The sequence below is a fragment of the Pholcus phalangioides genome, unplaced genomic scaffold (assembly GCF_987345545.1).
Source record: "Pholcus phalangioides strain wild (caught in Gottingen) unplaced genomic scaffold, Ppha-v1.0 ptg000011l_1, whole genome shotgun sequence".
Classification (NCBI taxonomy): domain Eukaryota; kingdom Metazoa; phylum Arthropoda; class Arachnida; order Araneae; family Pholcidae; genus Pholcus; species Pholcus phalangioides.
The window spans coordinates 33,519,336-33,533,162 of NW_028301604.1; the positions used below are offsets into that span (position 1 = coordinate 33,519,336).

The 13,827-nt window shown below is 35.7% G+C and overlaps 1 protein-coding gene across 1 annotated transcript in view; it reads left to right on the forward strand.

Moving 5' to 3' along the window:
* The window catches only part of kra (basic leucine zipper and W2 domain-containing protein kra), a 236,988-nt gene that overhangs the window by 80,975 nt on the left and 142,186 nt on the right, over positions 1–13,827 (forward strand). Inside the window, exon 4 of the mRNA XM_089239488.1 lies at positions 8,829–8,938. Coding sequence (XP_089095614.1) covers positions 8,829–8,938 — 110 coding nt within the window. The remainder of the gene's footprint in view (positions 1–8,828; positions 8,939–13,827) is intronic.

Sequence of the window (13,827 nt, forward strand, 5' to 3'; positions counted from 1 at the left end):
TGCAGTGAAATAGGAAATTCTTTTTGTCATCCTGTGATTTTCCAATCTAGCAATCACATGCAGAGAATGTTTGGTGCCAATATCGATTTTCTAGTCGCCATGATGGCCTGGAGTCTGGGATTTGTCAAGCTTTGGCGTATAGGGACAGAGTTCGTATCCCCGTAGAAAATCCTTGGGAAAAAGTTGTTTTTTCAAGTCTTTAAAAGTCCTTAAAAAATCGTAGCAGTCCTTGAAAACATTATAATCATTTTCAAGTGTTTTTAAGAGTGCTTGAATTTTTTTTACATGAATTTCTTCCACTAATTTTTGTCTTACCCTCCCCCTAAACTATATTCTGCTGAGATGAAAACGAGTGGAACTATAACTATGAATTACGGCAGTGTTTCCTCAAAGTGTGCGCCGTGGCTCCTGGGGCGTAGCTATTTTGTCAGCTCGGGCAAGGCTGTAACTAGGATTTTTGCCGCCCCCACCATTTTAAAATTCGATAATGTTTAAATAGTGTTCTTTGTTTCCACCTGAAATTTTGCCGCCGGGGCAGTTGTCCCCTCTGTTTCCCCCCCCCCCCCTCCAGTTCCATCCTTGGTCAGGGGCATCGCGACAAGCTGGAGATATTGATTTGTATGTTTATTTTTTGAAGTGGTTCTTTTATAAGTGAAAGTTTCTACCTAACTATTCTTGGTAGCCGCAAATGAACCATGAATTCAGCAAGACTGGGCCGCTTGTAACAAAATGCGGAGAACCACTGAGTTACGGAACAATGTTCAAAACAGAACATCATTTGATCATTTTTGTCGCACCACGGCCATTTTCTGCACACGAGGGCTAATTAGACCGGGGCCTACAATTTATTGCCGATTTTGAACGGCAGGCTTGTTTTTTATACTTATCGAGAGGTTGGTGCGCTAACCCCTCGATGGGGGACTCCTCGTGGTAGCAATTTTTTCTGCTGTCATGTCACCATTTTTGTTGTACCCCTGTGTCAGGAAAGTTTTCTGACAAGGACGAACCGGGTATCGAACTCGTGACACCTCTAAACATCCTTTGGCACTTTAGGCGAGTATCTTATCGACCCGGGCTAACGCACCCCTGAAAACAGAATATACGATCACTCATACCTGAGGTATTTCTCAACTTTGAAAGGTGTTACTAAAATCTGTCAGAAAAACACTGCACTTACGATCTTGCTGCGAAATTATTTCAAACTTCAATTTATGAATGGCAGTTTCATACAGGGCCACAACTAGATGCATTGTTGGCTGGGACAAGCACAGGCATTTACTCCCCTTTTTAATGTTGAAGGAGAGGTTAAAGGGTGAAATTGGCGCACCCTCTAGTCCAGCGCTAGCGGTACCAGACCCCACTGCTCTCCACTAGTTGCGGCCCTGTTAAAATTTTCTACATTTTGCTTAAAACTCTTCTAGATTCTGCAGTAGCACTAATTCTTCTGCGCATACATCAGATTTCGGCATATTCTGCTTTGGGGGATTGTATAAGAAACATTAGAATTAAGTATCATTGTAAATAATTGTCAAATTTATTTTATCGTAGTAATATACTAGGGAAGCAACGTAACTATACCTAAAATGAGAAGCGAACAACAGCTAGACGCGTTTTGGAACTGTATAAAGTTCCTTCAGTAGCAAAGAAAAATACAAATATTTAAGATAAACATCATTTTTCGACTCTGTCTTGAACAGCGTGTAACTCTGGCTATAAGGAGTGTTTATCTTTTAATTTTTCTTTGCTACTGAAAGAAGGAACTTCATACAGTTCCGAAACGCGTCTAGCTGTTGTTCGCTTCTCATTTTGGGTATAGTTACGTTGTTTCCCTAGTATATTGTCTCACTTAAAAGGTGTTTCATTTCTATTTACTGTAGTATTTTCGAAAGAATTTATAGTTATTGTAAGTAACATCAGAATTCAGTATTATCTATATACAGGGTGTCCTGTAAGTGCTAATACGGTCTTTATCTCATCAACCATCCATCGTAGAGGAACGATTCTAATTCAAAAAATGCTCGAAAGGCATTCAAAAATTACCCTGTACCAGTTTTGGGAGTTAAAATACAGTGTGTCACAAAATAAAAAATCTGAATTTTTGTACTATCCCCTGTCCTATAACTTCCAATTAGAAAGTTGTTGCCCTGTCTCTCCTGATGCCAAAAATAAATTCCATGTTTTCTTAGTGCAATATTCACAGAGATATTCAAAACTCGGAGGAAACTTTGGGAAGAACAGCGTTAAATGCGGAAAAAATATTTTACCCGCAATTAACGTTCTTTCTGAAAAAACGGATTTTTTTCAAAAGATCTGAGCTCAATGCTTTGTTGACTTTTTGCTTTTATATAGAAACCGAACAACAAAACACGATTTTTTGTTTAAGCTTTTAAATATAAAGCATTTTTTTAATTTTAAATCTTTATCAAAACTGGGTAATTTCAAACGAACTGCCTATTTTCAAATCTTTATTCAAAACTGATCAAAAACATCATAAGAGTGTTTGAGATTTAAGAAACAGTAATGCATGTCAATCTTAGCACGGTGTTATGAGTAATTTTTTCTTAATAAAATTTTCTTGATTTTAATTTTATGAAATATGATTTATATAGTTTTATAGTTTTATATAGTTTTACATAGTTTTTAATTTTTGATTTCGAGATTTCTGTAGGGATATTTTTACGGAAGGGGAGGGGGGGTTTCCATTTTCAATAAGGTTTCAGTTATACGATTTTTGCATTTATACGACACTTTGTCCCGCTGTTTCGGCGGCATGATTGAAACCTTGCTTATATGGCGCGTCGTATAAATGAGGTTTTGTTGTATAGGACCTGAGCCCCCCCCCCCAACATTTTCAATAACTTTACGCCTATGCAGGCTACTATGGCTAATGGAAGCACCACCGGACAAAGCTGCATTAAGAGTAACCTTTCTAGTGGCTTTTTCACTGGATGACCAAAAAAATTGGTACCAAAGCTGCATTAAGAGTATATCATATTTTTGCATAACCGAGCAGTGTAGATTTGCAGAGTAGTGCATTACCTTTCAAGCGGCTTTGGTACCTTCAGATCAGATGGTAACTGTAACGAGAGGGAAGCTTTTCATGGGGAAAAAATTTAGATTTTTTTTGTTTGATGCCCTAAGCAGCGCCATCTCAACGCATGGGCCCAGCCGAGCACAGCCCGGGGGCCTCAAGAGAACAGGCCTCACAAAACTGAAATCAGGTTGAATTTTTTTAGAATTTACAAGGTAGGGCCTTAAAAAAAACACTTGCCCTGGGGCCCCATGATGCTCTTAAGACAGCACTGGCCCTAAGCGTGTTTTTTTTTTTTTGTTTGTTTGATGATTCTCGGTTTGTTTTTTTTTGTTGATTGTTATATCTTTGATGGCAGAAAGAAAGGTGTCATGCCATCGCAGGCATGAATTTGCATTTTTATTTTCGTATTCAACCCCGATCGCAAAATTGACTTGTATACCTCTCCCAAGAATATGTATGTGGTTGCTACAGAGAACAAGCGGTACCTTTTGTCAGCACAAAACGTCATTCAACTGTATACATCGCTCTCAAACGTTCGACAATCCATGAGATGGCATGTCGCCGCAGCAAATAGGGGTTGCCAACAGTCTACCAACTCAGGGCGCACTATCGTCGCTAATTCACGCCAGGTCCTTTGTACAGACACAGTAAGAACCAGAAAGGTTACAGTGACTGCTACTGTACAAAAGGACAGGCACATACACCAGCGACGAACTCACTCTTGTACACTTGGCGAGCTCGTCATCGCCAAGGTGTAAATAGGCTGAGAGAAGCCAGGCACCTAGCGTGAGAGGATTCAAGATGTAAGGCTGTACCGTCGAGGTGCTCCTTGTGAGGCCTCCTAAAAATCGAATAAATCCCAACATGCAAATACAAGAGTGTTTATCAAATCGTAAAAGTATAATTCCTAATACATAAAACCTCTCAAGTATACTCCATTGGTGTTCATCGAAGTGCTATCCGACGTATGAACTGACAACCAGGATCGCCGGCTCATCATGCAGAAGAAATGACTTTCACAAGACCGCACAATTTATGAGGTACCTCATTGGATTTTTTTGTTAAATATTTTTTTATGTGCACATTTTTAATTTAATGCAGAGCCAACATTTTTTTTTTTGTTAAATGTCAATTCCGCCAACAAGAAAAAAAGTTCTGACATGACCATTTGGTGATTTGATTTTTGTTGTCAATTGCAAGAATTTTACCTTGTGAGAATCTCCCTTATGCAATGAACTAATAAATGTGATTTTTATAATCTTGTTAATCCCACTAAGCTAGCGGCCAAAAATTATTGGTTTTGTTTTTGTACTTTTGTCATTCCTTGTCATTTTCTTCACCTATTCCCCCTTTTCAGGTATTCTTTGCTCTGGTGACAAACCCATTTTTATTTAACATCACCTCTAAACAATATTTCACCACAAAAGGCCAGACTTTTTTCTGGGGTAAAGAATGTGACCACCTGCATACACTCTTTTCCTGTTTGAAATAAGCTAATGCCATAACTAATAACACTAAAAATGATATTATAGAGGCTTCGAACTGAAAGCTTCCTTTCACAATTAGTATTAGTTTGATGGGGAAAAAAATTAAATTTTAATCAAAAATTTTCCAAAACATCTGAGAAAGAAAAGGGTTTCTTTTGGAAGAATTGTGGCCCGTGAAATTTTGCGGCCCGGTGCGACGGCACCTTTCGCACCCCCTTAAGTCCGGCCCTGCTTATGACTCTAATAAAAAGAGGAAAGTTTCATTCACTTTGTGCCTTGGGGGGTGGGCCACCCCTTTCTTCTGAGCTGAGATAAAGCAGTTTTTTGAAATAAAAAGTAATCCTGTGTACGCTATATACTGCAATATGTATATGTACCGTTGAAATTTTTGAAAGTGCTTTAAAACTGACAAATGCTGTTAAAAAATTAATTTGATTTTTAAAAGGAAAAATTTTCTATTTTCCACCCCTGCAGTTGTGTACTTTTTTATCTACCAATGAAAGGCTTCAGTAATTTATTGCATGATCTTGACAAATTTTTTTTGCCTAAAATTGATTGTCACAAAGTATTAAGCTGTTCCCACTTGCTAGTTCAAAATTAGGCATTTGTGTAGCGAAGCATTTTATTAATTCTCTTAAAAAATCTTACCAAAACCAAGTATTTTTTAGAATTAATTTCTAAATTTAAAATTTTTTTTCTTTTCACTTCAGTGCTATGTAAGTTGCATATGTGTAGCTCCTTCCACTTGCAGTATTTGAGGTTGAAAGAGAGAGGACTTTTCTATGTATATTTGTATATGGGCTGGGTCAATAAAAGAATGAGATATCATTCATGCACAGCTCTCATGAAACTAACTATTCTGGATGTTCAACACAGGAGATGGTGGCTAATAAGTGTTGAATATTTTTGTTGCGCTGATATCAGCCTTCGTTACTTTTTGAATGCTTAACAATGCAATGGTACAATAAACTTTGCTTGACAAAATCAATGTATTTCTACCACTTTGCAGAGTTTTCAAGTAAATGTTCAAGACATTTTCAAGAGATGGTTTAGCAGTAATAGTTATATTGCAACACTTTAAATCTTGAAATATTTTTTTGCGGATTATGTTTGAACAGTTCGTTAAAAACCCCAAAGCAGAATGTACCAAAATCTGTGACTCACGTCGCAGAACAATTTGCGCTATTGCAGAACAATTCAGAAGAATTTTAAGAAAAAGTGCAAAAAACACTATTACATGTATAGGGATTTTTACCGCAGAACATTTCCAGTCAGCTGAGGGCTCGTCACAGAACAGTGCTAAACATTCTGCTTTGGGGGTTAAAAGATTGTCATTGGGGTGAATGTAGAGCCAATTTGGCATACAGAATTATAGATGATCAAACAGTGAATATAGGAATTATTTGCTGCTCTTGCTTCTCTTAATTGTGCTGTGATGGCTCAAAGACATGAAAAACACATCTGTCTGAACATATTAGACAAACCGAGGTATGTAAATAAAATACGTCCTAAGTAAAAAAAAAATTGAGTATATTTTGTATACTGTCATTTATAGCATAACATGAATGGAAAATCCACTAGAATGTGGATGGAACAAATTCTCTCATCAAACTTAGTGTTATTTCATTGTTTTTTCTTTGAATGTGAAAACTTTTATGTTTTGAAATTTTTCCTGCTTGGACTGATTTTGAGATGGGTTGTGGAAAGCACATATGGGGAAATGCATTGCAACTGTTACTTATAAATGATGTAATGTAATTATGTCTCAATTGTACTTACTCTCTCACATAGTTGTTGACAAATTTGCTAATTTATTCAAAACCTTTCTGGTTAGCAGAATAGGTTCAAGTTTTAAATTACAGTAAAACCTCTAAGTCGTCACCTCAAGTTATCGAAAAATTATGATGACTTAAGCGGAGTGGCATCAGTTTTAATGTTTAATGTTATAAAAATCATAAGTTTAAAGTAATATGACATTTATTAACTCTTTAACGCCCAGATAGAAAACCTGGGAGGGTCGTGAAAATACCAAGTTTTTTGTGTTCGAAGTGGACTCGTCCAAATTTCTGCCACTTTCTCTCTCCCCACTCTTTCTCCACGAGTTTCTATTCATGCCACCCTTTGCATTGACGTTGACCCTTTCATTTCAATGGGTTTTCGGGAGATAATTTGTCTATATATACTGAGAACACCCCTTTTTTCACAGTATTATCTCTTTGGACTAAGGGTACTCAATTCATTTTACATTCTCAAGAAACATTCTAGTACATCAGCTTTTAAAATCCCATTGATAGGGCGTTGCAGTTGTCTTTTCCGTTCCCGCCTCTGACAAGAGCTTTCATCTTCTTCCCGTTGGTGACAAAAGCCCACCAAAACATACCCATGCGCCCTAGCTGGGCCGACTTGAGGCAGTTACGGGCATTAACCTACTCTGCAGACTTTGGGCGATCTGGGCATTATAGAGTTAAAGTAATGAATCAAAATAACAATATTAATAAAATTTATAGATTGTGAAAGAAAAAATAATAGCAATTTATATCTTTTTTATGTCTTATTACTTAAATTATTGTGGTGAAATGTACTGTACACTTTGATTTATACTTAATTTTTAATTTAGACTAACAGAGCAACTGTTTGAACAAGTAGCTTTTCTTCATAATAGAACTCTCTATTGCACATTAATTTTACATATACATCAAATTTAATTTTAGTGTTTGAATTCTTCATCAGTAGTTCATTATGCAACTACAAAGTAATCTTGGACACTTTTGACTTGGTGGAGGGGTCCTGGGCAAGGAAAAGTAAACAGAAGACCTCAACTTGGGAAAGAATGTCTAATTTTTTTCAACAAAGATATTTTGTTTAAATTTCAAGACCTAAATTAGTAGAGCCCATGCTTTCTGTGATTATTTATTATCTGCTGCCATTGCACTTTGACTTCATTAATTTGATTCTTCAATTTACACATAATTTTTGATTTCCTTGCGTTATGTGTAATCTGACATATCAATAAATTTTGGTTTTGCCGAACATGCCCTGCCTCCCTCCCCCCTGCGGGGGGCAGGTGCTTACGTTGTTTCTTGCAACAGAGCTTAGGTGTCTCGCGGTTTGTCCAGTTTCTCCAATGGAGCCCAGGCAGAAATGAGATTTAACTTGAACAGTCCCTAACGTTCCAAAAACCTTAGTCATCAAATTAACTTCCCCATCGTAACTTTCGTTACTTAAACTGTTCCGTTTGGGTGTATAGGATTTTATGGTGACTTTTAAGCATATGGCAATGCTTTTAACAAGCTCTTTTTTTAATTGGAGCCATAAAAATAGTCTGTTCCTCTTTTTCAAACTTTTTCATAGTGACGACTTAACCGAAATTAGCGACAAGTAAACGAGGGTTTAATAAAATTGTGGTCTATGAGAGCTGCAAGGGTCTGAAAAAAAAAATGACTTAACCAGAGTGAGACGACTTAACAAGGTTTTACTGTATTTCACATTATTATGTAACAAAAAAAAAAGCAATTTGGACGAGTTCCACTGAAATGAACCATTCTTACTAAATCTTGCATTCAATTTGCCGATAATAAAAACTCATTGTCCATTTTGTCTGTTTTTAAAAATATTTTGGTCACTATTTGATCAATTTGCACTAGTTTTGAGATAGTGGGCTGTGCTGAATTTTAAGAACTCTTCTGTGTAGAGTAAATAGTAACAAATGTTTTATGGTAGAACATTTTGAGTCAGCAGAGGGTTCTTAACAGAACAATGCAAAACATTTCTGTAAGGGATGATAATTTAAAATCTTGCTTGGCTATTTTTTTCTAGCTAAAGCTGAGCATCATTCTGGGAAGCAAGAGAAACTTTTTCTTTTTTACTATTTTTCTGCTATTGTTTATTTTTGTGCTCGTGCAAGGATGAAATCTTTTTTGTCAATTTTGGATTGAATCTGTTAAACTTACTGAATAAATCTTTTTACTCGGTGTATGTATTGTTTGAATTACTTCAATTTTTTTTTTTTTTTTTTTCCTTAGTAAGAAACTTCAGGAAAATATAGTGATGTTATCTAAGAAAACTGTTTTCATTACTTTACTTTTTGTGTCTGTTCCCCACTTCAGAATGCGATAAATTTATCTGACACAGGTTTTTGAGATTTCTTTAATTTGAAATTCACCCTGCAGCTTTGAAATTTTGTTGGTTTAAGTAACTTGCTAAATTTTCATTTGTGTGAAGTTATGATATATAAAGTATCGTGTAACCAGATAGGATCACTTTCTTTGTAATAGTTTTTTTTAAACTTACAATTTTATTTTTTGTAGCCCCTGGTGGTACTCTTGCATTGGACGTTGATCCATCGAAGAACTGCCGTACTGATGTTTGTATTTTTGCTGCTGACGATGACTTGGAAATCCTTAAATCATATGCACAGGTAATTTACATATCATTAAACAGGGTTTCTGCCATGATATTGAAGGTCATGGAATAAAAAGGTGACAGGATAGAAATTGAAAGTAACAAAAGGGAAAAAAAATCAAAACATTCAAGTACTGAAATAGTTAATCCGTGTCAGTTGTGAAATGAGATAAACTTATTTTTTATATCGCATTGATATGGGTGGAACGAGTGTTGAATGCCCTTAAAAAATCTCGAGCACAGTTGTGAAATGATGCATATTAGATCATGATATTGACGTCACTCATCTGGACAAAATTTATATAGAAATGGCGAAAGCATATATATGCATTAGTGAGTGCTCAGCTCTAGCTTTATGTATGGGATTTCTGAAGAATAAGCTCGGAACAGTTTTAGAAAATACTGAGATTGCTTTAACACATGCTCACTCTGCAACCTCACCTCTGTTGCCACTGTTACAATTGCTGTCTCAAGCTTGGACCCTGAATCAAACAGGATTCCAAAACTGAGCTTTCACTGAAAATTAAAGTTTAATTTCAGTTCTGTTACTATCTCATTGTTTTTGTTGATTGTTCTTATCAATTTTTAGTTTTAGAATTGCCAATTTATCACTTTCAATTACCATTAGTTCTGGGTTATTTCTTACACATGGTTCCTACTGTCCTTGTAAACTAAAAAAAAAACAAGTTAATTTTCAAGGCCTTGAAAGTAAAGAAACCTTGAATGTTTTTTTTTAAGTCCTTAAAACTCCACAAGAGTCCTTGAAAAAGAAACATGTTTTCCAAAATAGTTTTTGCCATCTTTTTTTGGTTTCACATAGAGAGTGACATTAAAAAAAACCCTCTAAAGCATAGAGGAAAAGCTCTAACAGCCAGTAACCCTGGATATAAATAAAGATCATACAGGGTTCCCAGCAACCTGGAAAGTCAGGGAGAATCAGGGAATAGGAAAACGGTCAGGGAAAATATGAAATATTTGTCAAAATTCAGGGAAAATTCTAAATACTTGGGAAAAGTCAGGGAAAATTTGAAGGGGAAAAAATCAGAGGATAAATCTACTTTCATATGGTTTACCTTCACTTTTTTCCATGGAAGATTATTTTTCAGATCCCCTACTGAGAGATGTCTTATCAGTTGAAGGGTGGGATTTTACAATGCTGGCCAAGAAACAATCTGCCCTCTGAGTAAATAGATGAAGGGATCTAAAGTGGAGAGACCCTCCTTTCCATTGTTGAAAGCAAAGCCATTACCAGCTCTTAACTTCTTTTCTATTTCTTCTGAAAAAACATTTTATTTTCTTGGTTTTTTTTTTTTTCCTGCCTGTGGGTAGAGAACCTTTAGGCCCATTTCTCACTGAGCGGACGTGGATCCAGATCCCAGATCCACGTGCCCTTTCACACGAGCACTGAAGTTCTAAAAAATCTTTAGTTTGAAATTTGTGCATAAAAACTTTTTTTCCCGATTTTTGTAATTATTTTTCTCCTTCACCCTTGATTCAGTGCTCATAGGCAGCCTAGAGCTATTCTTTGGTGGTTTAATCTAGAGCCCCATAGAATAATCTTAATAGTTTGATCGTAACATAAAGATGCCTTTTCAGTTTGATCGTCACAATTAGTCAATGGGAGAATATATCTCAAAATATTTTCACACACAAAAGGTTTTAAAAAAAAAAATCTAAGATCTGTCTTTTTGGAAAATATGAAAAAAAAATTCCAAAAACACATCCAATGATGATCCAAAAAAACAAAAGCAGGAGATATCAAAGACTTTGCAAGTAGAAAAAGGGGGGAGGGGTGGAGACATTCAAAATGTCTGTGCTTAGAAATATTCACATCACAATTCTGTGTTAAGCCTGGATTACACTATAAACATTTTATAATTCTTTTACAAATGCAACCAATAAGCTGATCGGTTGCATTTTCTCGAATGTAACCGATAAATTTATTGGTTGCTTTTTTTTCAAGTTTTATAAAATAACTTTCATAAACCTTTTTAGAGTGAAATCCCATCCTTAGATTAGTCACTTCTGAAATATAAAATTTCAATTTTTTTTTAAGTTTATAGACTCAATATCATGTAAAGTATATATGTATGTATTGGGGGGGGGGGGACACTCCAAAACTATTGAAGTGCTTAGGGCTTTCAAACGTGTTAATCCAGCCCTGAGTGAACGCCGTACATGGATAATGTTGTTTAATAAAAGTATTTAGTTTTAAAAATAAAAAAAATATTTTAAACAATTTTAAATACTTATATTTTTAAAATTTTAAAAATTTAAAAAGAAAAAATTAAATTAAATTTAAAAGTTATTTAAGTATGTAGTCAATTAAATATTCGTAATGAACAGAACGGCTTATAATTTTGGTCCCGTCAGTGGCCATTGTTGGCAGGTTTTATTACATAAAATTGTAAAGTATGGACAAAAGGCAGTTGAAGTTGCTATATCTCCTTTATCTAAGGAAACGGAGGGATAGACGTATATATGTGGGTACATCCTATTGATGCACAGGGACCTTCATATGGTGTTTTTATGTTTATGTCAAATAATTAAAAAAATTCCATGCAAAATCATCTTGAAAAAGTAGCCAAAGATGTGGACTAATTCGACCCGCATCCGCGTCGTGTGAATAGTTCCAAATAACCTAATGTACGAAACTTGTATGTGCGGATGCGGAGTCCGCACGTAGGTTTTGACACATGCAGATGCCATCCGGACCCACATGAACACTTCAAAGGTGCGGGCGCATTCCACATTGTCTGAAATGCTCTGTGTATATACCAATTGTCAAAACTTCTTCCGACCTGCGTCCACATCCGCTCCGTGTGAAAGGGCCCTTAACCTTTATATGTTGAAGAATGATTTGAATTCAATTATCTGTGTGAAATTTCCAAGGAAACTAATGTGTGCAAGATCATATACACAGTTTGATTTTGTAAGGAGTGCTGTTGGCGGCAAAATATTAGCATCTGTCTAATGGGCTTTTCAATGGTATATTACCATGAAATGCTATACAGTCGCCCCACCCCGTAGTCGCGGTTCCCGTATTTGTCGTTTTTTTCCTTCATTGGATTTTTTCCTCAGCAATCGTCATTTACATGTTTTAATTACAAAATTTGAATTGTGCCTGTTTAGGATGGCTCATTTGTCTAGTGCTACTGATAATGCTCCGAAAATACAAAAAAAAAAAAAGTTTACAAAAAAAATTAGATATATTGACTATGCTTGGTGAAAGTAAGTCAGTTGCTGCTTTGGCTCACCACCAGATGATTTTCATGATATAGATCCCTCTATGGTACGTTCTTCACATGTAGAAAAATTGGTAGAGGAAGTCTTGTCAACATACTCCAACATACTTGATGATATGAAGAAGAAACGGTAAACAGAAATTACAATGTTCTTTCAGAAAACATCACCAACAATCAATCGCTGCACCCTCGTTTACATTCCCTTATAATTTTGTGTTACCTGCTCTTCTCGTGATGTTCAATAAACAAGATAAACAAAAAATCTATGGTTTCAGTTATTTGCAATTTCCTATATTTTCCCCACCCCCAGAATGTAACCCCCACAAATACGAGGGAGGGGGGTCGACTATAATTTAGAGCATAGTTTCCTAACCTTTTTTGTCCCATCTTGCCCCCCTTCAGAAATTTTTTTCTCCCATCACCTACAACGCAATCTAACCCATAGGATCCTACGTTATACCTGTAGCTTCTACCGCCCACTGGAACATTCCATCGCCCCCAAGGGGGCGTTAACGCCCACGTTGGGAATCACTGATTTAGTGATATTAGATGGTTTAAACTTATATATGTTATATATGTGTGTGTCAGTGTACGCGCATTTGGTCAGGGAAATTTTTGAATTTGGTCAGGGAAATTTTTGAATTTGGTCACGGAAATGATCAAGCGGATTTTGCTGGGAACCCTGTCATAGGTTTAGAAGAGAGTATTTTTTTCCTATTGTTCTTAGGGTCCTTTACTTATATCTTGTAGTCGTATATAAATGTATTAGATTCTTATGTATATTCCTTGAAAAACATAAAACTGTCTAAGTATTTTTTCTGGTATTCTTGGTGATTGGTATTAATTTATTTAAGCCATAATACTATTGTCTTAGTATTCAAGATAGCTAAGTAGATAGCACAACACAGATGAATACTTAACACTGGAGACCTGAACGTCAGAATTCTTGACATTCATGTTATACATACAATATCAACCAATTGATACAATATCGATATTGTCTGTTGTGGAGAATGCTTTTAATGGAACTCAGTTTTACAATTTCTTGGAAAAGGATTAAAAGAAAAAGAGCTTAAGCCTGGTTAGACTCTGAATATGTCATTTGATTTTCATTGTGTGTATCGACCAGGGTTTCAGCTAGATTAAAAATTTCTTCAGCAAAAAAGCGAAAACGGAGAAAAAAAGCTTTAGCAAAATACTAAAATGCCAATTTACTTCTAGTAGTTAAGGATAACTGCATTTTTCAAGTACCTTCAAAAAATAACATTAAAAACAAACGGCACACAAATAACAAACTCAATTTTATGAAACAAATGATTAATTTTTTTTTTAAACTTTTGGGTTTGGAATTTAACACCTTTCAAAGTGGCCCACTTCTCAAATTCGAAGTTTTTTTCTTTCGGGCCCTTTAATTTTTATCATGACATTGTTGATGTGGCATAATTTGATTCGGTTTCAAATATCAGTTTTGATTATGCTTAATGCACTGAAACCTATTTTACCAGGGTGTCCACCAACACAGGAAAGTCACAGAATGAGGAAAAGGTCACGCAAGTCCTCAAAAAGTCTATTTGAGAGAAGGTCACAGATTTTTTGATTCTCCAGAGATCTTTTTTTGATTTTTTTCTGTAAAATATAGGCTTTGGAGAAGCTGTGGCAT